The following is a 26600-nucleotide window of genomic DNA, read 5'->3' as shown; positions in this document are numbered from 1 at the left end:
ATCCGTTCCCCACCCTCCAAAATATTAACATACAAATACATTTTATATTGAATACAATGTTTTTTTCTAACTACAATACAGTACCAAAGTTTCCCTTACCTTTATGGAGGGCTCTTGATGGCGTATGGAAGATGGTGATGAGGGGGGAGGAGGAGAGATGTTACTGTTTGGAAGGGGAGTCCCCTTCCATTATCACATCAGGCAGTGATGTTTTCTCTAGGGTACTCTCTCTCCTACGTTTTGCCTGAATACCACTAGAACCTGGTTGTGGTTCAGTGCTTGTTAGTCTCACTACAAATTTGTCAAGAGACATTTGTTTTTCCCTTCGTTTTAACATTTGTCTGTAATGCTGCATCACAGTGTCATTGAATAGGTTAAGGCAACGACCTACTGCAGCTTGATTTGTGTGAGTCGTTTCAGCAAAGGTTTGCAATTCTTCCCATGCTGCACACATTTTCTTAATTGTTGAGGAAGAGACATTCTGTACTCTTGTTTCTGCTCTGTGATCATCCTTACAAAGGTTTTCGTATGTTGAGCCTTACCACTAACGTTCCTGGGACTCATGGCGTGATATATAATAATTACTTTAATGTTCAAAATGCAAAAAATCACCACAAAAGCGAAATTTCTTATAGGCACGATCGTTACTAAGCGGGCAGCTGTAGTAAACTGAGGCAGGTCGGCTGCGTGACCGGAAACCACGCGCTTCATCGACCCAAACGTGTACCAACAAATATCGGAAGTCGACGACACCATCGGATGTCGAGTCACATTTTTCGATGAAATTTACATCGTAACTCGAAATTATCATAAGTAGGGGCAATCGTATGTCAAGGTGCCACTGTATTTTGTTTTATCACTTTTGTTACATTTGGTTGTTGCAAGCTGGACATTTACTTTTCTGTACAGTTACCTATTGCAAGGCTAGTTTTGCCTTCCACTGTGTATAATTATTAGTGAAGTATTTTAATTTTCGTGAGTACCATTTTGTGCCATTAGCCAGTCATTCACTTACTTGTTTTACCAGTGTTCCTTTTTAATAATATGTCCTTTGATAATATCCTCAGTGAATCTGGCACCTTTCATGTCGCTCGTCTTCTCTCTCTCTCTTTGCTCTGGTATTGGCATCCTGAATAATATCTAGGAATTTGTTTAATATTCAGCGGCACGATATTGAATATTCTTACAGGCTTGGTGCCTTCTTTTGACTTTGGCACCTTAATGTTCAGCTATGCATTTACATGTCTGCTTGCCTAAGTGAAAAAAATAAAAAATCTTTCTACAATTATTAATTTGGACGTAAAAAGTATGGAAAAGTGGAAATAAAGTAACCATCCACATTTTAGCCAGTTTTGTGCAGGGAACAGGTGGAGTGTGTGTGCACACACGTGTGGCAGCTCGGCTCCGTCTGTCAACACCAGACATTCACAGTGACCCACCCACACCACTCTCAGTGTTGACCTTGCATGTCTACTACATCACGAATACACTGGTATGTATGTATGTATGTATGTTGAATGAATGAAAGAGTGAATTAGAAGATAAGAATTTAGACAACTGCATAAGGCTTATTAGCCCATACAAGGCACCTTCTATTTTATATCATTGATGTAAATACTGTAAGAGCATCCTCATATCAGCCAATAGGCCCGTATATAAATAAATATGGGTGGATATAAATGGGAGCTGTCTTGCATGGGTCACTAGGCCTTCTGCAGTTCCTTTTATTATGTTCAAATGATCATTAGTTGACCTGTTATACTTCATTACAACCTTACACAATTGTGAAAATCACATCAACATAACCAATATGCATACGTATCACATAATTATTATGGAATTTCATACCATGATGATTGCTGCATTGGAATAGTATCATTTGCAATGATAAGCACATATGCAATTATGCATAATAGGCAATCATGAAATGACAGCGGGATTTTTTTCATGGGGTCAAGGTAAACTCCACTACATCCATACTATTATATATATATTTGTATCATTAGTGTAAAACCACGACTAAATGAACTGTAGTAACTAAATAATAACTTAATGATAAATAACTAAACTGTAAATGTTGACCAAACCACACACTAGAAAGTGAAGAGACGACGACGTTTCGGTCCGTCCTGGACCATTATTAAGTCGATTTTTCAGGCAGGTTATTGTGACTTTTCATCTGCATTCTAATACACATCTTTGGGATTAAATTAATGTAAATCCATTCCAAATTAAACGTTTTGTTATATTTTGCTCAAAGTGCAGGTGTTACCGGACTAGGAACTTTTTCAAAATTAACATAGCTCGTCTATAAAATGAGCTCATCTGTATTAATAACACCTTACACACTTTAAAAATATTTATATCACGTGCAAGAAAATCAGTGGATCTGTTAACAAATTAAAAGCTTTGAGATAGTACCTTTATTGTTCAATAAATAAGTAAAAAATATTTAAAGTCTGGATCAGCCTTTTAGGTAGTACAGTAATACAGTATACCTCGTCCATGACCCACTCTACATGCTTCTCACTTTTATCTTAAATTATCAGATACCTTTCTTTTCTTTAACCATGTGAAATAATTTTCCACAACAAAAATTAAAAAGAGAAAACTACTGTACATATATAGAAAATCAAAGCCAGTTTCATAGTTTTACTCGTTTATAATGTAAACACTGGCTTCAACTTCAGTAATTAAATTAGTTTTCAGGAGAAATTCTACTTTCAGTAATTATGCACTTCAAGGGGAAATTCTAAACGCACACAATTTTCTTTGTCGACACTCACATTAAAAAGCCAAATATTACATTAAATTATTCCATGCTCTTGATTCACTGAGCACAAGCACATGAGTTGGCAGCCTCCTCCTGCTTTTCTAATTTCTCTTCTTGGAGTTTTCTCCATGTGAACATAGCCTCTAATACATCCCACAGGCAGGATTCCTTTGGGTAATCATTATCAACTAGATTCACGAGGTAATAATTGTTGGTAATGTGCTGGATTATCTCTTGAGATCGGCTTCCCTCGGGATACAACTTGCCCCATTGTTCTTCCCATAGACCAAATGCTTCCTCCTTTAAGAAAAATAAGCAAATTATTTGTCTATCCATTTGTAATGGAGAAAAATCAATGTTTCTACTATATACTTTTACATACATGTCTATGTAATATACACAGGCAAATAAACCTAGGCATGTTTTCATCATAGCTGAGGGGAGGAATTTCAGATTTAGCATATCTCAAGATACAAATAATGGTATGATGGTAATGAGTACAAGGGGTGCAATGATTACAAGATTTCATATAACTAAAGGGCATAAACAAATTCACAAGGGCCTTGATGAGGATTCAAACCTATGCGCTGGATTTTCACAGACACGTCTGGGCATATAATGAATACTTTAAGTATGAATACTGAATTGACTATAGAAATTATGGTCCAAGACCAAGGATATGAGTACAAAACATAATGTTCACCACAAAGGTCTTCAATTTGTGCAACACAGGTAAATACATACAAACTGGAGGAAAGAGGTAACGAAAAATGCAGCAGTTTGAATCCACACAAAATGTGTCCATCACAGAGGTCAAGCAGATAGCAAATGGAGCCACATAAAGAGGCAGCTGACAATTTCATGCCAAGGTAAAGAGATCCACTTAAGGATGCCTGAATGACTCTCATATACATTGATAGAAGTCTATGTCTACTGTCCACACTGTAAAAATCTGATGAAAGAAGCAGATGTCATCCATGAGAATGTTTGAAACATCTTTGTATATGAACTGTACTGACGCTATCCTTGAAGCCTCCCCACTCCTCCCTGACCCCCAAAAGGGAGAAGGACCTGGTGGACCCATCCCACTTTAGGCAATGAACCACTGGTGTTCAATCCCAGTAAAGCTCATTGTAAAGTAAATTCTAAGCCTCATAGAAGAGAAAAGTATGAAAGCACCATTCAGACTGCTGCAAACATCACCGTGATCTGTGCCTGCATCAGGGAAAGATACCCCAACTCCTGACCGATGTGGTGAGTGCTGGAGACAAAGCCCCAGGCAAGATCCAATGTCTGTGTACAACTCAAAGAGACATAGCGAGATGGATAGGAACAGGCCAATGAGCAGCTCAATGATTCAGAGATGTGAGAAACATCTGGGCCAAAACCAGCAGGTGAATCTGGTACACTGTGGTTATCTAGAATGTTGGACAATAAGTAAGTGCATTTGGGAAAAGAAGATCAAGAATTAACTAAGGCTCTGAAGAGTCCTTTGGAGTCAGAAAAAATTAGACAAACCCCTAATGATACATGTCACTGCTAAGACACACTTGTTGAACAAGTTATGGATGACATTACAGAGTAGATGTTTGAGCCAGATATCTAACTCGAAAAGGAGGTCCAAGTCCACCAAAGCCTCTTGAATTGAGGCTGAAAGCCAAGTTGTCCAAGAACCAAGCCTAATAAATGGCTCCCAAGTATGCTCTATCACTGGTCACCAAACTTGGGTGATCGTTGTCATGCCCCGGTTGAAGTCTGAAGAGGCACTCGCAGATGGACAAACCATCTCCAAATGTTACTGCACAGAGAAGAGCTTCTGAGAAGTGTAAAAAAAAGGAAAACTTTCAGAAGCAATCTGGAATACTGGACATTGAGTTACCACACCCGTACATCACAGGAAGAGGGGCAGACATGAGCAAAGCATGACTGACAGCAGAAGACACTAAAGACAGGGGGTAATCATCAACATCCTCGAGTGAGTGCAACAAAAAGTCGCCACTTCTCCAAGGAGAACAACAGACTGCTCACTAACTTGAAGGAAACCTGGACCTCATACATTAACTAGGAAGCAACCGAGTTATTTGTAGAATTTTGGGTCAAATTCAGATGCATAGGAACAGTCTTACTGTAGTAACTACACCACATCTCATCAAGGAAGGCAAGATTTCAGGAACCCACAGAGTGGGTTCAAATGTAAACCCTGAACCAGGACTCAGAAACATGCTGACAAAGCTAAGGGGGGTAACTGAAAAAGTATCAAACTGGTTGGAAAACCTATATCCCTAACTTGGAAGGAAAGACCCTCCCTTGTCACAGAAGAGGAAGCGATAGAGTTTCAGGACAACTCCAACATACAACCCACTGAAAATTAAGCCTCGGGAAAACCTCGAGAGGTTGCCCCCCTGCCCTCTGTTCTTTGCCCGTGTGATTTGGGCAGCCTAGGTTAATCACCTATAAGAGTCAGTTGAGTATTGCATTGTTTGTCTGAAAGAGGAGAATATAATGTGTTGATCATTATCAGTGTACAATTGACAAATGTACTTCACTTGTTTTTCTGCTTTCAGAGCAACAATATCATTTGTAGTCTGCAAGTCTAGACATTACATTAAGTTAAATATATAAAGCATAATAACAACATAAAAGAAGACACGATGCAAACACAGGCAAAAATATCAACCCAAACAATTAGCCTAGATTGCATGGCATTGGAGATGTATTATTCTATAAACTCAAGGGCTGAAAAATTGTTGTCATGTGGACGTGAAAACCTTAGTTTAAGGTGTCCTAGTATCAAGCATGGATTATACAGTACACAAAACATACAAAAAGTAACTGACACATCACAAGTAATGACATGCTGCATAAAGGTGAAAATCATTGTTAATGAACTAGTACACAAATACCATTTGTGGAGTTTAAGAGAATATGAACATAGTACAATGTATGTATTACCTTCCATGCCCTAAAGCTGAGGGGATCAACTATAGTTGGCTGTATAATCTCAGTGCCTGGGAATGCTCCCCATGTTACAGCAATTGGTCGATGCTTGTGGCAGTTACTGAAATCGGCCGAGCCCTGAAGATAAAAATACATCTTTTAAAACTTAATCACTAAATATGACATGACTGGTTATGCCAAAATGTGAGTGTATGACATTAAATTAACACATAATAACCAAACACATCTTTAAAAAAATTTATCATATACTGTACAACTGCAGAGAAACTGTGCTACTCCAACATCAAATCAATGACAATGTGAGCTCATCTATATTAAACTACTTTTGAGCACAGTACAGTACTGTACTCTTATTACAAATTTTGAATATTTATGAGACATCAGGATTGGAAACTTAATAAAACGGTAAAAAGGTAGAAGGAAATGAAATATCCCTTTCTGTGTTAGATCTCGGAAGCCCTCAGCTTACACTCTCGGTAGCCCCTCAGCTTACACTCTCGGTAGCCCCTCAGCTTACACTTACACACTGGATGGCACTGGCCAGGCTAGTTATATATATGTCTGGCAGCAATGAGACACATTACCCACTGAGGGGACACTACCCTTGAAAAGGCTCCATTAACCCTTTTCCAGGAGTTGATGGTACCTGCAGATCAGAAATTATGAGTGGCAAACTATCAAAAACAAAACTGACAAGCTAGCTAATGCATTTTTTTTTATTATTATTATTTTCTACCACAGACGAGGCCACACATTTACAATGCTAACCAGCATAAATATATTTTCTTCTGTCCTCCATGGACAGGGTTAGAGATGTGTTAAACATATAGTTCATGGGTTTATTGAACAATCAACCACAGAAGGTGATTCGGTGTTTTTAAAATGCTAAGCTAACATACATACGTAAATACATAGATACACAGATTTACGTATGCCCTACATAAAGTGTTCGATGTGTCTTTTACATAGTGTCATTAATGTGCATTTACAAAGGTGAAATGTAATTCTGATCAGCTTCCATATATGCTTTATACACATACAGTACACACACATATACGTACATATACATATATATACACACACACACACATGCATTCACATACATTTGTCAATTTTACTCTGACAGGGTGAGATATCTGATAGAGAAACTAGTGTGCAATTAAGCACTTAATCACTGAAGGTGATGAAGGTGCTTTTACAAGCTCAGGTTATATAGTTACATCACATACATACATTGTATAATTGATACATTACATGGTTAATCTTGGGTACAAGTCCAATATATCATAAAGTGTTCCAGTACTCGTATAGTAATTACACAGTTCAGCATACCCTAGCCCAGGAGGGCGAAAGTCAGTCAATATGGGACATTCTACAATATAATGTTCAAGAGAGTGCATGTTTTTTCTTTCACAAAGTTGACACATTGTGTACTCGACATTTGGGTTTGAGAAAGCTGCCAGATACGTCTATATCCCAGGCGTATTCTGGCCACTATAACATCACATTGCCGGGTTCTTGTTCTAGTAGTCCCATATGTGAATGTCTCCTCACGATATCTATCATAATATTTAATGCTACAACTTTCCGGTCTTTGTGAATTTGTTAGGTCTGAGAGATCTTATTAGATATTTGTTTAAGTATTCTCTTTGTCACTACTAATGAAACACCCATATCAATTTCTACCACTGGTTTTCTGCAGGCTGTCTTTGCAAGCATATTAACAGTGTCATGCCTTGAGATGCCAACATGTGATGGTATCCATAGGAATTATGCATTAAATGACTACCTCTCTCCATTTGTCACCTGGAAGGATCCAAGAGGAAATGGGCTCCAAGCACCCAAGTGGAATACCAAAAGCTCCAGACCTCATACTGGTAGAATTTATAACAGAGAAGACTGCTACAAATGCAGGGCTCATTCCAGATATCTTGTGCCCCAGGAAATTCAATAGTTCAGCAAGGCTAAACCACTCAAACTATGAACAGAAACTGGAGCCATGGAACTGGGCAGCACAAAGTAAAAAGAGAGAATGGTATAAGTTGCCAAGTCCAGCAGAGCATAAAAAGCACTTCACTGTATCTACTAGACACAGCAAAAGATGGAACCCAGGCCAAGCCAACAATGCTAGAAAGATTATAGATCCCTGGGGAAACTCACAAAATTCACATACTGTACAGCTAAAAAGGAGGTGTGATGCAGAATTCAAAGCTGATTATAACAGACATCGAAAAAGGCACAAGAGTCATACCAAAGATGCAAAGTGCACTGTTCAGCAACACAGATGCCTAAAGCAATAGCCAACTAAAACATCACCTGCAGCCTATAAGCATCTGAAGAAGAAAACCTCTATGAACTGAGGAGGAACGGCTACTCCAAGAACCCGTGCAATATCACACCCCTCACCAGGAGAGAAAGGCCAATCAATAACACATTTACTGTCATTCAGTCAAAAAGCAATGAAAAGCCACCAAAAGACTGTTTTAGCAAACAAAAAATGGAGATTAACTAGGTCAGCCTCCTCTTCCAAGACATGAAAAGCACTGCAAACACCAGGCAACAAAGAATGGCAGGAAAGCCAGAGTTATCTTGAAAGAACCGAATGCCAAGGTGAAAATTTTAGTCTCCGAAATAGAATGAGAAGAAAAAAATGTCCCCAGAATCTGTAAAACACCAAGGCAATCTCCTTCCCTCCAAACCTGTAACTGAAGAGAAAGGAGGATAAGGAGAAACTCCCTGATGAAAAAATGGCCAGAAGGCAACTCACTCAAAGATTCAGGGCAACTGCTGATTCCATTGGTCCCTTAAAAAAATGGAGGGTTAGAACCTCACACTCATGTGGACTACAGTACAAGTAAACCAGAAATTATTAGAGGGACTGGTTCCAAATCTGCACATACATATATACCTCCTTTGTGAGAAAGGGTGCATGAACACACAAGCCACAGATAACTAAGTACTCATATTTGACCTGGCCAGGAGTCGAACCCATGCCATCCAGGATCACCCCTAAACGTACACAGTACTGTAACCACCACACTTGAATGGTGTGGTGGTAGTGTAGAATAGTAGATGATCAATGGTGTGGTGGTCATGGTACTGTGTATGTTTAGGGGTGATCTTGGACGGCATTGGTTCGAATCCTGGCCGAGTCAAATATGAGTTCATAGTGATATAACTCCTTATGAGACCAGGAAGCATGGCAGGAAATACAAAATAGCCCCATTGTAAAGCAGAGGTGCAGTAGGCATGCCAAGAGACAATTCTGGTAACATTAAAGGACCAAGACATTTCCATGCACTCCCTCCATGTAACAGGAGCATAATTAGCTGACCTCTCATGGTGTCCAAAAGAGATCTAGATAAACATCACCAAAAGGTACCTCATAAATCATGCTGCAATTCAAATGTCAAACTGCAAGCAGCAACATCTAACAGTCTGGTTGACCAGACCACCAACCAGGAGGCCTTGTTTTGTTCTACTTACCATCACAAAGTACGTAGAGAAACCTACTGAATTACAAATAAATTTTCATACAGTACCTTTCTAATACAGAAAATTCCCTCTTTAAATGCTATATACAGTAGCTTTGAAAATACATGCAAATAAAGTGCCCCCTAAAGAAAAAATACTCACTGCTGTCAGGCTTATGTAGAGAATTCAAATACTTACATCTCGATTTAAAATGTGGTAGTTAATCCCAGGGAAGAGAGGTAGAACGTTCGTGAGAGCATCAACATTCTCACGACAAGTAAAAAACTCCAAATAGGCTTTTTGGTACACGTAGCCACCTGGCATCCCCCATCCAACAACTGGGTCCTCACTGCTTGCTCCATTCACATTTGGCTGTCACGATGTGTAAAAAAAATTTAATAAGCTTTGTTAATATAATTTAAACAAAAAACCAGCATTGAATGTAATGAAACGCCATTTTCTGGGTGAGCCCCAGAGGCTCTTTGGAACTATCGGGCTAAAGTGAGATATATTAGACTGGGGCATTAGTCTATGGTAAGCCCCTCTTTTCCTTAGCTTTGAGTATGTAGCTCCAAGGAGTCATAGGGGCTTCCCACAAAAAATGTACACCCTTTCATTTAATATTGTTAGTCTCGTCATACAGTAAATATTTCTCTTGCCTCAAAATCAGTGATGGCTCATGAATATATTGATACAAATAAAATACCTATACAGTATATGTATTTGGAATAATTAGCCATGACTTTTTTTTCACTAAGCCTGTCAATGTTGGTGACAAGAATTATGATTACAGTACTATAGTATATCTAAATAGCAATCATGCCTTTGAAGTTGAATAGCCTAATTCATTTAAGGATACATCAAGCACAGTTGAGATAAAACAATAAAAAAAACTGCAGTAGCATGTAACGAACCTGAGAGTTGATGGTGAGGACTCCCCGTTTGTTGAAGTCTGCCAGCTTGTCTCTGAGCAACGAAGTCTCGGAACTTAGCTCATCATCATTCCATGGCACCTGGTTATATATGTTTGTTACTACAAAAGTCTTGGAAATGTGTGCATTTAATTAAGTATCCATCAGTCTCCTGAGACTGATGGATGCCTACTACTAACTCTTACATCATCGAATGTAACTAGGCTTTAACCTGTGATTTCTTCCTGTGCTCAGATCACCTTTTGCAATTGTTTCTTACGAGTTTTCAATACATTTTCTTCTTCACGTGCACCAGGATGAAGGAATTTTACGATAATTTCAGCATTTGTTTCAACTGAGGAATAAAATGAACCTGGTGTAAAAGACAGCTCAGGTTTGATAAGGATGAGAAAAATCATTGACTCTTCAGGCATATAAGCAGTAGCTTGTGTTGCTTCTAGTTCTGCCTATTAATACTGGGCTGTGTTGTACTACTGTACTCATAGTACTGTGATACCAACACTGGCCTGTGTTGTACTACTGTACTCATAGTACTGTGATACCAACACTGGCCTGTGTTGTACTACTCTACTCATAGTACTGTGATACCAACACTGGCCTGTGTTGCACTACTGTACTCATAATACTATGTACAGACAACTGTCTACTTTCAGTTGTATAATGAACTACTATGTATTGATAATTATTCTCATATTATTGCAAATTATATGATAAAAATTTAAATATATTCCCAATACTAATAAGCTGGATTTTGTTCTATACCCGACAAAAGTTGATTATGAATCTTTTGAAATGTAGTTTTGTCTGGAAGACATAAAACTACCTTTCAAAGGTACCAAGTTCAATCCCCAGGCAGGCCAGCAATGTTTGGGTATGTTTCTTTTCACCTGATTGCTCTTTCTTCACCTACAGTAAATAGGTCCCTAGGAGTCAGGCAACTGTTGTGGTTTGCATCCTGGGAAAGGTCAGTAGCTGACCTGGGGAGACCTCAAGGTACCAAAGTACAGGCTTGCTGTTCCAACAAAGAACATTATTATACTGTGCAGATGAAGAATCACACTAATGTGGCTGAAAAATGTTGACTAAACCACACACTAGAAATTGAAAAGAGACGACGACATTTCGGTCTGTCCTGGACTATTATGAAGTCGATTGTATTACTGTATGATCCAGGACGGACTAAAACATCGTCGTCTCTTCAATTTCTAGTGTGTGGTTTGGTCAACATTATTATACTGTATGCGACAATTATATTTTTCGTTATATACTCGCGTAGTATTCACCATTAGCCAACTAGGCAAGTACTGTACCTTAGTGATCTTGCGGCCAGTCTTGTTACAGCTGCCAGTAAGGTAAGCATGGAACACATCCCACACATCCTGCTCAGTCTCCAGAGATTCTCCCCACATAGCTAACAACTGCTCCTTGGAGCTTTTGCTCTGTAAACCAAAAAAAAATTCAGTTAAATAACATTACAATTGCTTAAAATAGTGTGTGTGCACTTAGTGCCTTTGTAACAAAATTATAAGTCAAACATTTTAAGCAATGAAATGTACCCGTTTTAATATTTTGTATTTTAATAAATCACTGTCATTATTTTATTATACAATGTGTGTATTGTCTATGTTAATGTAGAGAATTAGCGACACGATAAGAGGTTAAGCAATCCTTTTCTTAGCTGCCACCTTTCCACTGAAGGCATAGAATTCCCAACTAGCCAAGAAGCAAAGGGGACTGGATATCTCAATCACAAAGGGACAGAAGTACAAATCTCAAAAATAATAAAGATCAAATACAGTAGTAAATTCCCCATCTCACAATTCCAAAAAGAGGATGTCTAGTACAGAAGCAGCTCCCCATCTGACAACTGATACCACAGCAAGTTCCATTGTGCTCGGGAAGAAGGAATACTTAACCATGTGTACCTCTGTAGAACTAGAATATCTGTCCCTGAAAAAGCATGATGAACCGAACGTGAAATGGAGTAGAGATGAAATCATAGAAAACTAGGAAAGGAAAAGGAAAAATATTCCCCACCCAGAGAAGAGTACCATCCAGTCTGGAAACCAAAACCAAGAGAGTTTGGTAGGTCAGCTCTGTAGCCTCCGCAGGGCTGGCCTCCAGCCGAACACCCTCCAACACAAAGAAAGAGTCACACGTGGAAATCAGACCTGGAGCCACACATCTCAACCCAAATTTGTGTGAATTCAAATTAAATTTGATTTTCCAGGAACAGACTTCTTTTCATAATTAAAGTTTTTTTTTTTTACAAATGTAAGTACTGTACTGTACTATGTATGGGTCAGGTCGGCCATCAAAGCTAATTATGTTAGTGTTTTTTCTGAAAATATAAATACATTACAATAGTAAAGCTCACAGTTCACACAATTTTCAGCAAGATCCAAGCTAATTTATAAGTTACATATCCTAACTTGAGTTAAAACATCACTTTGTACAATGATTCTATTATTGAAGATGAACTTCCTCACGCATGAAATATGCGTGAGGCAACTCACGCAGACTTACCTTAAGGTAAAACAAATAGTAATCTTTCAGTTCACCAAAAGCCGGAGACTCAGAACTGCCCCATCTTCCATTAGGGAACTCGTCCCAATGCTGTGTTCTGTTACAAAATTAACTACAATAAGATACATTAAATCTAGCATGCTACTAAACTATCTTATAATATGTGTAAGGTAATAAATGTACATCAATTCTGAGGATAATACATCAATATTCATACAACAGAAACATTAACAAATTTGCAGACGAATAAAATGGCCAGAAACAAATGCAGACTCAGTACATATGAAGAACTTTAAAATGGATAAAATACTACTAGATGCAGTTTAATACTAACAAATATAGGGTTATGAGTGTACATGATGGAACAGAATAAATAGATATAAGCTCAACAGCATTGAAATTGCAAAATCTAAATGTGAAAATTATATGGCAGTCATGGTTGGTAGGAATCTTAAGTAAAAAATTATCAATACATAAATGTTAGAAATGAGGCAAATAGAAAACTTGGATTCATATTTAGAAGCATTATTAAAAGAAATCTAATGTTATTTTCAGCTAAATCTTGCCTTTGTTAGGCTTCATTTACATAAGAACATAAGAACAAAGGCAACTGCAGAAGGCCTGTGTCGTGACGCTGAACATAAGAACATAAGAACAAAGGTAACTGCAGAAGGCCTATTGGCCCATACGAGGCAGCTCCTATTCTATAACCACCCAATCCCACTCATATACTTGTCCAACCCGTGCTTGAAACAATCGAGGGACCCCACCTCCACAATGTTACGCGGCAATTGGTTCCACAAATCAACAACCCTGTTACTGAACCAGTATTTACCCAAGTCTTTCCTAAATCTAAACTTATCCAATTTATATCCATTGTTTCGTGTTCTGTCCTGTGTTGATACTTTTAATACCCTATTAATATCCCCCCGGTTATGTCCATTCATCCACTTGTAAACCTCTATCATGTCACCCCTAACTCTTCGCCTTTCCAGTGAATGCAACTTAAGCTTTGTTAATCTTTCTTCATATGAAAGATTTCTAATTTGGGGAATTAACTTAGTCATCCTACGCTGGACACGTTCAAGTGAATTTATATCCATTCTATAATATGGCGACCAAAACTGAACTGCATAATCTAAATGGGGCCTAACTAGAGCAAGATATAGCTTGAGAACCACACCAGGTGTCTTGTTACTAACGCTGCGATTAATAAATCCAAGTGTCCGATTTGCCTTATTACGAACATTTATGCATTGATCCTTTTGTTTTAAATTCTTACTAATCATAACTCCCAGATCCCTTTCGCAATCCGACTTCGCAATCACAACACCATCTTAATGAACCCCGGTTCATTAAGATGGTGTTCATTCATCGCTGTGTTCTGAATGAACCCCGGTTCATTCAGAACACGGCGATTATACAACACATAACACCTTGCCTCAGCAACCGTTACTACCACCTATACTCCTACACACACCAGACCCTTGAGGCGTACCACTCGGTTTGTACTGGAACACAATGAACGAACATATGGAAGGTATTTAAAGGCCGTCGGGTTTTGTCATTTAATTACAAAGAATAGACTCTGACAAATAAATACATATTAACATACTCTATTAGGTCAATACACTTTCAATACCCATAGACCACTTGACCTCCACGATCACCACCCACACTCGTAACTTCCGCCTAAGTCCCTAATACGGAATGATTACTACAACGCTCCACACCCGGTTAGTCTTTCATTCAATACTCACATACTGCAGACTTAACTTGGTCACTAAGATCACATCAGGTTCTCGCATAGCTGTCTGCTACACTTCGTTGCTGCCGCAAACGGGGATCCAAAGGACTTGCTAGTTCAACTCCCACAATCAGACTGACTCCAGTCAGCCATGGCCTCAAACATTTCACCCCGCCTCTCAAGGAAGGTATAATCCGATTCACCTTATCCCTAGAGCGATAACCTTGATCCTAGAAGCCTGACTAAGAATAATTCCTCTTTCCAGGAATTATTAATTTGGCTAAACAGCTTCGGTCTTAATCCATTGACCTTTCTTAGATATGTGATCCATAGTCTGTCTACTTACATGTACTTCCAATCATCATTCGTTAAGTGTTGTAGTAATGATCCTCTAGCTAATAATTCCTACTAACTTGTGGATTACAACACCTGTTGGCCCATACGAGGCAGCTCCTATTTATAACCACCCAATCCCACTCATATACTTGTCCAACCCGCGCTTGAAACAATCGAGGGATCCCACCTCCACAATGTTACGCGGCAATTGGTTCCACAAATCAACAACCCTGTTACTGAACCAGTATTTACCCAAGTCTTTCCTAAATTTAAACTTATCCAATTTATACCCATTGTTTCGTGTTCTGTCTTGTGTTGATACTTTTAATACCCTATTAATATCCCCTTTGTTATGTCCATTCACCCACTTGTAAACCTCTATCATGTCACCCCTAACTCTTCGCCTTTCCAGTGAATGCAACTTAAGCTTTGTTAATCTTTCTTCATATGAAAGATTTCTAATTTGGGGAATTAACTTAGTCATCCTACGTTGGACACGTTCAAGTGAATTTATATCCATTCTATAATACGGCGACCAAAACTGAACTGCATAATCTAAATGGGGCCTAACCAGAGCAAGATATAACTTAAGAACCACACCAGGTGTCTTGTTACTAACGCTTCGATTAATAAATCCCAGTGTCCTATTCGCCTTATTACGAACATTCATGCATTGATCCTTTTGTTTTAAATTCTTACTAATCATAACTCCCAGATCCCTTTCGCAATCCGACTTCGCAATCTCAACACCATCTAGCTCGTATCTTGTAACTCTATCATCATTACCTAGCCTCAGAACTCTATATTTATCAGCATTAAACTGCATTTGCCAATCCTTTGACCATTTCAAAACCCTATCTAGATCAACTTGAAGTGATAGCGAGTCCTCCTCCGAATTAATTTCCCTACCGATTTTCGTATCATCGGCAAATTTGCAAATGTTGCTACTCAAACCTGAATCTAAATCATTTATATATATTATAAACAACAGAGGTCCCAGGACAGAGCCCTGAGGTACTCCACTAACAACATTATCCCACTCTGACTTAACCCCATTTATACTAACTCTCTGTTTCCTTTGGAATAGCCATGCCCTAATCCAAGTTAGTATAGCACCACCAATACCATGAGCTTCTATTTTTTTAATTAGTCTTTCATGTGGCACTGTATCAAAAGCTTTGCTAAAGTCAAGGTACACAACATCACAATCCTTACCACTATCAACTGCCTCAACTATGCTGGAATAAAAAGTTAGCAAATTTGTTAAACATGAACGGCCATTTGTAAAACCATGTTGCGACTCATTTATTAATTTATGTTTTTCAAGATGGAGACGAATTGTATTTGCAATTATTGATTCAAGTAACTTTCCCACAATAGACGTTAGGCTAATTGGCCGATAGTTTGACGCAAGTGATCTATCTCCTTTCTTAAAAATTGGTACCACATTAGCTACCTTCCATGACTCTGGCACTCTGCCTGACTCTATTGATTTATTAAATATGGTAGACAGTGGCTCGGAAAGCTCCTCTTTGCATTCTTTAAGCACCCTGGCAAACACTTCATCCGGCCCTGGGGATTTGTTTGGTTTTAGTTTTTCTAATTGTTTAATTACATCCTCCCTGGTAACTGCTAAACTAGTCAACCTGTCCTCATCCCCACCCACATAGACTTGTTCGGCTGAAGGCATATTGTTAAGTTCTTCTTTAGTAAATACAGATATAAAATATTTATTAAAAATACTACTCATCTCCTTGTCATTATCCGTTATTTGACCTGTCTCAGATTTTAATGGACCTATCCTTTTCCTAGTCTTAGTTCGATATAACTGAAAAAACCCTTTAGGATTTGACTTTGCTTGCTCTGCTATGCGAACTTCATAGTTTCTTTTTGCTTTCCTAATCTCTTTTTTAACATTTCTAACCAGTTGTATGAATTCCTGTTCTAACCTGACTTCCCCATTCTTAATCCTTTTGTACCAAGCTCTCTTCTTACCTATAAGGTTCTTTAAATTATTTGTTATCCACTTTGGGTCATTAGTATTCGACCTATTCAATTTGTATGGTATACTACGTTCCTGTGCTTTGTTTAGAATATTCTTAAATAAGTTATATATTAAATCCACATCGAAATCCCCTTTTACGTCACCTATCGCTGGGTTCATGTCTCGCTCTAAGACCGGCCCACACCCCATACCCAAGAGTTTCCAATCTATTTGACCCAAAAAATTTCTTAGGCTATTAAAATCAGCTTTACGAAAATCTGGCACTTTAACAGAATTTTCTCCTACAGGTCTAATCCATTCTATGCTAAATCTGATTACTTTGTGATCACTGTTCCCTAGCTCACTCCCTATTTCGATGTCATTAATTTGTGTTTCCCTGTTAGTTAACACTAAATCTAAAATATTATTTTCCCGCGTTGGTTCCTTAATGTGTTGCGTAAGAAAGCAATCGTCAATTAATTCTAGAAAATCTTCTGCTTCACTATTCCCTGTTTTGTTCACCCAGTTTATTCCACTAAAATTAAAGTCACCCATGACATAAATACTGTTAGATCTAGATGCTCTAGATATTTCATTCCATAGATGCTTTGCTTCCATTCTGTCTAAATTTGGTGGCCTATATATAACTCCTATTATAATATTATTTGCTTTTTCATTTAATTCTATCCAAATAGTTTCTGTGTGTGGCTCAGTTTTGATTCCCTCTTTGAGACTACATTTCAAATTGTCCCTAACATATATGGCTACTCCTCCTCCTCGTCTAATATATCTATCTGTGTGAAATAGTTTAAATCCATTTATCTGATATTCAGCTAATAGTTCTCTATTTTCTACGTTCATCCACGTTTCGGTAAGTGCAATAATATCTATTTTTTCTGTGCAGACAAGAGCATTTAATTCATTAATTTTATTTCTTAGACTTCTACTGTTAGTGTAATATATCCTAAGTGAATTGTTATTTTGAGGCCCTTTTCTTTCCCTGATCATTTTGCCAATTCTTTTCTCCCACGAACACATACTTTTATTACCTCCTTCCTCCAAATCAATTCCCATACCACTATCTACTAACAGTTTAAACCCAAACAAACACCTCTAACCGCTGGTTCCAACGAGTTCGCAACAGCAACAACCCCAGCCCTCGATAGATGCACACCATCACGAGCATACATTTTATTTCTTCCATAGAAGTGTTCCCAGTTGTCTATGAAAGATATTGCATTTGATTTGCAATATCTTTCCAGCCGGCAAGTGACACCAAGTTAGATTATACAATTCAATTTTAGGCACCATATATATAATTTCCCTTGAAAATAAACAGAAAAGGATAGCAAAATTAATCCCAGAAAGTAGAAACTTCTTATATGAATCAAAATTACATTCTCTTCAAATATGAACAGTAAGATGCAATATGATTAAGTACAGTATACAAATGGATGAAAGGTGTTATTTAATATGGTGCTAAATATATCAACACTAAACAAAAGACAAAACAATGGATATAAATTGGATACATTTCAATTCAGAAAAGCGCTCAGTAAATACTGGTTTGAACAAAGAGTTTTAGATTTATAAAACAATTTGCAAAATAATAAAACAGGTATGGAATGAGCCGATTGTTTCAAGTGAAGGTTAGGCATGAATAGGAGCGAGTTTGGTTGGGTGACAATAGGCAATGTCTTCTATGAGCAACAGGCCTTCTGCAGTTTCCCTTATTCCTATGTTCTTATATAAACCAATGATGGCCAATACAAATTTTAGAATATATACCTGTACTAGAATAAATAAGAAAAACAGCAAAAATTATCTAACCTGTAAACGTAGGCCTTTGGCCGGGAAGCCCAGAAAATGGGACGCACATCCTCTCCTCTTCTCTTATGGTTGGCAGCCATTTTCCAGGGCAGTGGTCGTCTAGGGGCTGCCGCCCAGAGCCCCAACTGCTTCAGAATGGCTGTAGTTGCTACCTCTCTGAACAAGGAATTGCACATCTTAAAAAATTTGCAAAAAACCCAGCTTTGAATGTAATGAAACGCCATTTTTTGGGTGAGCACCTGAGGCTCTCTGGAGCTATCGAACTGATATTAGCTATATTAGTCTGGAGCTTCAGTCATATGAAGTTCTTATGCCTACCAGGAACCACGAGCCAGAACCTGGTTCTCTCAGAAAAGAAAAGGAGCAATGGCCTATGAAAACTCCACTCTTTGAGAGTATTTTCATGTGTGCCATCAACCGGGGTTAGGCACCCAGAAAGGTAGGTGCCCTAAAACAGACCCCAACTGGTAGAAAAGTGCAACCCAAGACCAAACAGAGCCCAAGAACTCCAAGAAAAAACAAGGTAACAAGCAAATTGTCATCAACTCAACATGCAGCTCATTCAACCCCCCCCTACTTGGGGGGGAGGGGGAGGCATGCTGAGTGAGTGGTTATTTGCTTGTTTTAGTTACCTTTTGGGAGGGGTTCATGGGCACTGTTCGGTTTTAGGTTGCAATATTTTACCAGTTGGGGTTTAAAATGGTCCTCCTACCTTTCTGGGTGATACCCCCGGTCAATGGCAGACATGACTATACTCTTACAAAGTAGAATGTTCATGTGACTTATGAACGCTCCATTCGCCTCTCTTTGCTAACTTCTCCTCTCTGAGGGAACCAGGTTCTGGCTCATGGTTCCCAGTAGGCAAAGAACTGCAATTAACTGATGCTTTAGACTAATATAATGGATATCAGTCTGTTACCTGCATGGACCCAACGGGGCGCCCCCCCCCCACCCCCTAGAAAGTGTTAAAAGTTAAGTTTATTGAAATAAGGTGATGATTACAGGGAGAAGTAGCACTAATATCTGTCACACTAGTGTATGCTAATGTTTTAATTTTATTAGGTAAAGTGCACAGTGGGAATGGTAAATTAATATAGGTAAAATTAATATATTCCCTCTATTGCTGAAATAGAGGGAATACAGAGAACATATACGGCACGCATAGATGAGATAAAACACCTAAATTATTGGGATCGTCTCAAATCTCTCCAAATGTACTCTCTAGAAAGGAGACGAGAGAGATACCAAATAATATACACATGGAAAATACTGGAGGGCCAGGTCCCAAATCTACACAGTAAAATAACAATGTACTGGAGTGAACCATATGGAAGAAAATGCAAGATTGAACCAGTGAAGAGCAGAAGTGCCATAGGCACAATCAGAGTGCACTGTATAAACATCAGAGGTCCGCGGTTGTTCAACATCCTCCCAGTGACTATAAGAAATATTGCCGGAACAACCGTGGACATCTTCAAGAAAAAACTGGACTGTTTTCTAAGAGAAGTTCCGGATCAGCTGGGCTGTGGTGGGTATGTGGCCCTGTGGGCCGCTCCAAGCAACAGCCTGGTGGACCAAACTCTCACAAGTCGAGCCTGGCCTTGGGCCGGGCTTGGGGAGTAGAAGAACTCCCAGAACCCCATCAAGCAGGAAACAAGCAGGTAATATCAAATATGCATGTGACAACTGTATAAGGGAAATGCAAATTAGAGCAAAATTTTAGCCGTTTTTAGTTGCTAAATTGTAACTAGATAAATGCACTCACCTGTTAAGAGTATAAAAGTGAACCCCAGGTGCCATTTCTGCATCAAACAACTCCCTTATAAGCATACACGTTTGATGAATTCCATAATTTCTGATAGCTTCATCGTTGTCTTTTAGAGGAGCCACAACATCCATAATGTCCTGTGGCACGTCAAGTTTGGAGAGTTTGACGATGTGTCGCAGAGAGTCATAACTCTGTATAGGCATTATGCCTGGAATGATGGGGCAATTTATGCCTAGTCTTTTACAATCTCGGACAAATTTGATGAATGTTTGAGCCTTAAAAAACAGCTGTGTGATGATAAAGTTAGCCCCTTCATCTACCTGCAACCGTTAAAGGTAACATGGTGTCAAAGTCAATAAAAAATCAATCATTAAATGTAATGAAACACCTTTACTGGTGAGGCCCTCAGTATCTTCCTGAGCTAAGGTGTTGGCACAGTATATCACCAAAAAACTGACAAGAAAAACCGATGCAAAAGCACAAAAAAGTAACCAATTGCTTGAAGAAAATTAGGTAACCAGAGGAAATAAAGCAAAAGATCATTGATGTGGAGAATACACCCTAATCGAGATGTGCCCAACTGCTCCGAAAAGACAGCCCAGATCATCCAAAGCTCCAGCCAACCTATCCACTCACTCACTCACATGCCCAAACCCCTCCATCCCACGAGGAAGTAGGGAACAAGAACTGATACTACAGCCCACAAGCCAAATGAAGGGAAAGAAGCCAAACCCAGAATGGAAAGAGGAAAACCCGGAGACTGTGCTAGATTACCAGAGATGCCACAAACCCAGAGAGCAAGGAAATGTAAACCCAGTGGTGGCACTTCAGAAAGAAAATTGAGTTGGATCCAATGCAAAATCCAAAGCCAATCCCACCAACTGAAAATGATACAGGAGAAAAGACAACAAAACATTGTATATAGTGGAACCGAGCCATGAACCCGAGACCTAGAAATACATCCAAGGAATGGTGCTGAAGAGGCCCCAGCAATTGACTTGTAGGGAAGATGAAACAAGCCTCAAGGGAGAACATGCTCTCGGGCCTACCAGAAACAAGGCCATATAGACTAAGACAGCTAGCACAGGACCTCCATAAATAAACCATCCCAAAAACAAGAAAACACACCCTTGCTAATTGCAAGGTAAGGTCATGATTAGAAACTATGACACCCCTTCACAGCCCAAACAGAGGACACCTACCCCACCCCATAAAAGACGAGTCCCCTTGGAAACACTGAAAACCAGGGGCAGCTAGAACAAAGGTAGGCTTCAAACTTGTAATCAAAACACCTAAGGAAACAGCCCAAGTGCTGCCACCACCAATTCACTATCGCAATAACTAGGGACACAAACCGAAGCCCAACAGGGCCCCAGTTAGCAGGAAAAGACAAGAATCTGGATAATACCACCAATCCCTATCCAGAGGTGGTGGTCCACATAGAGCACTTGGAGTAAGAAGAACTTCATTGACAGACAGGTTTATCACACTTAGAAAACAAAGTAAGGACACACAACAAAGCCGCAGGCCATGAATAGTGGGGTCTCCAGCCATGGTCACAAAGGTAGAGACCATCAGCCACAATCACAGCACAAGCCTGCTACAGCTCCAACAAAGGCAGAGACCATCAGCCACAATCACAGCACAAGCCTGCTACAGCTCCAACAAAGGCAGAGACCATCAGCCACAATCACAGCACAAGCCTGCTACAGCTCCAACAAAGGCAGAGACCATCAGCCACAATCACAGCACAAGCCTGCTACAGCTCCAACAAAGGCAGAGACCATCAGCCACAATCACAGCACAAGCCTGCTACAGCTCCAACAAAGGCAGAGACCATCAGCCACAATCACAGCACAAGCCTGCTACAGCTCCAACAAAGGTAGAGACCATCAGCCACAATCACAGCACAAGCCTGCTACAGCTCCAACAAAGGCAGAGACCTTCAACAGCAGATCAGGGGTGGGAAGAGAACAGCCTTCCATCAACAGATGGAAAGTCTGCAATTGCAAAATCAAATATTTAATGATGGAAATGGAGAGGAAGCCAAAACAATCTGAGCAAGAAGTTTACCAAGACCAAAGAGACAAGGTAAACTGGTCTCCTGGACCATCCTGCAGACAGTCAAGAGTGCCAGGCAAGATGGAAATGTTGAACAAACCTTGAACCCCTGATCATTAACACCTGGTGAGAAAATGCCGATGCAGTCACAGACAAGAACAATAACTTACGTAACCCAAGCACACCTTCGGCGAAAGTGCACAAGGAATAAGGTTAGGAGTGATCACATAATAGGTATATAGCTAACTACTATTCACAACATCAACAAACCTCATAGTGAACAAGTCTCATGAGCTACCCAAAATTGGACTCAAAAGGAGTCGGCTCAGAGAGGAGCAGCAACCCAAATCCCTCAGACCAGGTATCTCTGAGGGGCCTACAGTCACGCACCCACACATTGTTGGTGGTATAAAACCACAAACATGAAGGAGAAGGGAAACAATAACAAAGCAATGGCCCCCAGAAGATTACTGTTACAGTGAAGAGGATGGGTCCTGTCTGAGGATCCGTGTTTCCTAAACTGTAACGAGGGGAGTGAGTGAGGGTACAATCTGGCTTGAGCCTCACACGACCTGGCCTGCCATCTAGTAGCCATCAGGCTACCAGATACTGTTAGGGTGTGTTATAACAGTGTGTTACTGCTAACACACTGTTAGGGTGTTTATCTCGCAGCAGCAATTGTTTGCCTTATTACATCTAGATACCTAATACTCTTCAAGCAGTTGCCCGATTTGTTACCTTTATGTTTTTTCTGGTGATTTTTTTCTCAATTTTGAGTTGATCGATCCCAAAGATTCCTTTGCCTTGTAGAGAAAGTCAGATTCTTATCCTGGCTCTCAGTAGGTCTAGTGCATCCTTCCAAGGTATGGGAGTATCAATGTTTAGCTCGGGAAGATACTGACAGGTCCCTCTCAAAAACTGAACATATATGAACACACACAAGTACACATTTTACAGTACTCTACAGTACATAAAATATATATAGTTTAAAATGCAAAAAAATTGTAGAAGAGGAGTGTTATGCCAGATTGAATGATGTGGAAAGAAATCTGCATAATAAATAATTCAGCATTTAATACATGATGTCTGGCTGTATTAAAAGCTTAGAAGATAACTATCTCAAGTAAACATTTTTAAATAAAAAATATTTAATTGAAGCCAATATGAACAATGAAGAAAATTCTTGCACTACAAGAAAGTTAGAGAAAAGATGTTTTTAGAAAATTTATCTAATGCATTCATTGTTTAATATGGAAATTAAAAAGCCAAACCAACTGACCTTCTGTTTCAGATACTTTAAGTCATCCTCATAAGATGTGGCCTCAGGGTGACCCATGGGGTAGCCAGCAACACATATTACGAAATAGTCACCAAACTCCTTTCTAATGTGCCTGACTAGATCTGTGGCATAACTAAACCCATCCTTAGGAGGGACCCAATCTTCATCAACATGCGGGGTATCTGGAAAAAAAAAGCATTAAATGTAATAAAGTGCCCTTTTCTGGGGGATACCCCACAGCTCCCTAAACTTAAATCTGGTACCATCAAGTCTTAATCAACCACACCAGGCCTTAGAGACCCATCTGTCAACTAGCGGAAGCCAGGACTACAATCTGGCTCACTCTATAAGGTGAGGTGAGCAAGCATATCAGAAATCAACAACAAAACTATATAAGCTCCAGAAAGAATAGGTAAACAAAAAAAGGGTTTTCATGGGGAAAATAAGGCACTCAGAAGAAATCAAAGCAAGTGAATCAGCAGCGATTTATTTTCAGGGTAAATACCCTAACCGTTATCAGATGGCAACTCAAATCTCCTAGGGTCTCAGCCAGCCTGCCACACTAACTCTGGACCTGCCCATGCAACATCCCACAAGAAAGAATGTAACATGAATTGAACTGGGAGTCACTGGGGGTCCAACAGAAAAGATCATTTCATTATATTCGATACTCATATTCTAGGAGAAACCTCTTGGTTACTCCTCAAGCTTACTAACAATGGTGCTTTAGCTGAAGAGGTTGAATTTTTTGGGGAAAAAGAAAAGGTAGACAGGGCTGATCTGTGTGAGAGGAATAGCAGAGAAGAATAGCAGGAGAGGAGCGCCTGGGACGAAGAAAGACAGCGGTGTGCCAAAACGGAGGCTGAAAAACATCCACGAAGAAATGAGAGGCCAAAGAAGAACGTCAAAAAAGCTGCCCAAGTAGCAAATATCCACACACCCGCAGAGCAGAAACAAGCAGCTGGCTGGCTGAACCAAACCTACGAGAAAGGCAGGTCTTAGAACATGGTACAGTATGTTAGAAACAGGAGAAACAGAACTCCAACCCTCAACATTGCAAAAATGTGCAGAAAACAGTGTAGTGACAGGACTGAATTCCTGGAACTTATGCAGGCGATGAGTCACAATAACGTGGCTAAAGTATGATGACCAGACCACACACTAGAATGTGAAGGGACGACGACGTTTCAGTCCGTCCTGGACCATTCTCAAGTCGATTGTGAAACTTGTGAATGTGAATGTGAAGATCTTCACATTCTAGTGTGTGGTCTGGTCATCCTGGAACGTAGTTCATCATGAAGACCATGACTACAAAACGTGTCTGTATCTGCAACTTTTGCACATTTCAAGTTTTGTACTGATGTACCAAACTGAATTAAATATTAACTAAAATCTATATCTTTAAATGTAATCCAAATCAAAATAAAGAAATAAAATAACCCAGCCCACACATATGAAATAAAATTAATATGACAATGTTTCAGTCCATCCTCTACTTTTATGTCATAGTTGTTACAACCCAGTAAAGGTCCAGCATGGACTGAAATATCATCACTTTCATTTCGTTTCATATCCAGGTATGTGGGTGGATTATTTGTTTCCACCTATGTTATTGTGATGTATTCATTGCATACAGAACTGCACATAAAATAATTAAAGTTAGTGTGAATTTACTTACAGTACAGTGCTTCATTTGATATTGATAAAATTTCAATTTTCAAATTATGTTCAACCATTAAATTCAAGATTGTGATCACTGGTAAATGAATTTTCGAACATTACGATATTTGTGGAAAACTGTCAAACCTTATACGAGTTTATAACAAAATTTATGTACAAGGCAATGGTGTTACAAGCAGGGAATAATTACAGTATTAGATTTAACAAGAATACAAGCTCACCTCCTCTCAATGCTAGGATATTGCGGATACCAATGTCCTTAGCTCGCTGTAAGTGCTTCGTGATTTCCGCCTTGGTCATACTACAGCAGGTCATATGCAGCATTGTCTCCAGCCCACAGTAGTTCAGAGCCGCACCTGGATACAAGTCATACATCTTTACAAAGCTATTATGCACTGTACAGTATTAATACTGTGTATTACAGTAACTTGCTAAATTTATTTAGAAATTCTAAAACGACCATTTTAATTTGGAGAATATCAAAGGTCACAAATTAATGTACCTGCTATTGTTAAAGATGAAGTCTCTGTATCTCCCCCAGGGTTGCCAGCTGGGTGCCACGTAACATCGCAGAAGAGCGGGTTGCCTTCACGCAACCGGTCAAACCTTGTGGAATTTAAATAATAAAGTTTTACATAGTTTGTAATACATTCCCAAGCAAAACAACCGAAAGAAAAATTATTAAAAAGTAAACATTTAATGCAGCATCATGTCTTCAAAGTAACTAAATACAGTATACTGTATTACAGTAAATATATAGTGCTGTACTGCATTATATTATTTTAATATTATATATATACAGTATATATATATACAGTATATATATATATATATATATATATATATATATATATATATATATATATATATATATATATATATATATATATATATATATATATATATATATATATATATATATATATATATATATATATATATATATATATATATATATATATATATATATATATATATATATATATATATATATATATATATATATATATATATATATATATATATATATATATATATATATATATATATATTATATATATATATATATATATATATATATATATATATATATATATATATATAGGTTATGGATCTCTTGAAGAACACAACAATGGGAAACATTGATGAATGTCACAGACGGGTTCGATCATTGTTGCAAGTCAAACACTTCTTCGAATTCCTCTGAAGTTGGACTAGTGCCCAAGACGCAACAGGCATTTCCCCTTTGAAT

The 26600-nt window shown here is 38.7% G+C and overlaps 1 protein-coding gene across 1 annotated transcript in view; it reads right to left on the bottom strand.

Annotated features, from left to right (window-relative positions):
* Positions 1–2408: 2408 nt before the first annotated feature.
* LOC123760246 (methylenetetrahydrofolate reductase (NADPH)) overlaps positions 2409–26600 on the bottom strand; it is a 51677-nt gene continuing 27485 nt past the window's right edge. The window contains exons 5-15 of the mRNA XM_045745740.2: positions 25851–25954; positions 25570–25704; positions 23669–23850; positions 20326–20648; positions 18561–18716; positions 12664–12760; positions 11448–11576; positions 10120–10218; positions 9404–9577; positions 5726–5848; positions 2409–3073 (exon numbers count right to left, since the gene is read on the bottom strand). Of these exons, the coding sequence (XP_045601696.1) occupies positions 2831–3073; positions 5726–5848; positions 9404–9577; positions 10120–10218; positions 11448–11576; positions 12664–12760; positions 18561–18716; positions 20326–20648; positions 23669–23850; positions 25570–25704; positions 25851–25954 (1765 nt within the window). The 3' untranslated portion in view covers positions 2409–2830. The remainder of the gene's footprint in view (positions 3074–5725; positions 5849–9403; positions 9578–10119; positions 10219–11447; positions 11577–12663; positions 12761–18560; positions 18717–20325; positions 20649–23668; positions 23851–25569; positions 25705–25850; positions 25955–26600) is intronic.

The sequence above is a fragment of the Procambarus clarkii genome, chromosome 39, assembly GCF_040958095.1.
Source record: "Procambarus clarkii isolate CNS0578487 chromosome 39, FALCON_Pclarkii_2.0, whole genome shotgun sequence".
In the NCBI taxonomy this organism is placed as follows: Eukaryota; Metazoa; Arthropoda; class Malacostraca; order Decapoda; family Cambaridae; genus Procambarus; species Procambarus clarkii.
The sequence above is the reverse complement of the archived record's forward strand: the minus strand, read 5'-3'. Positions and strand labels throughout refer to the sequence as shown.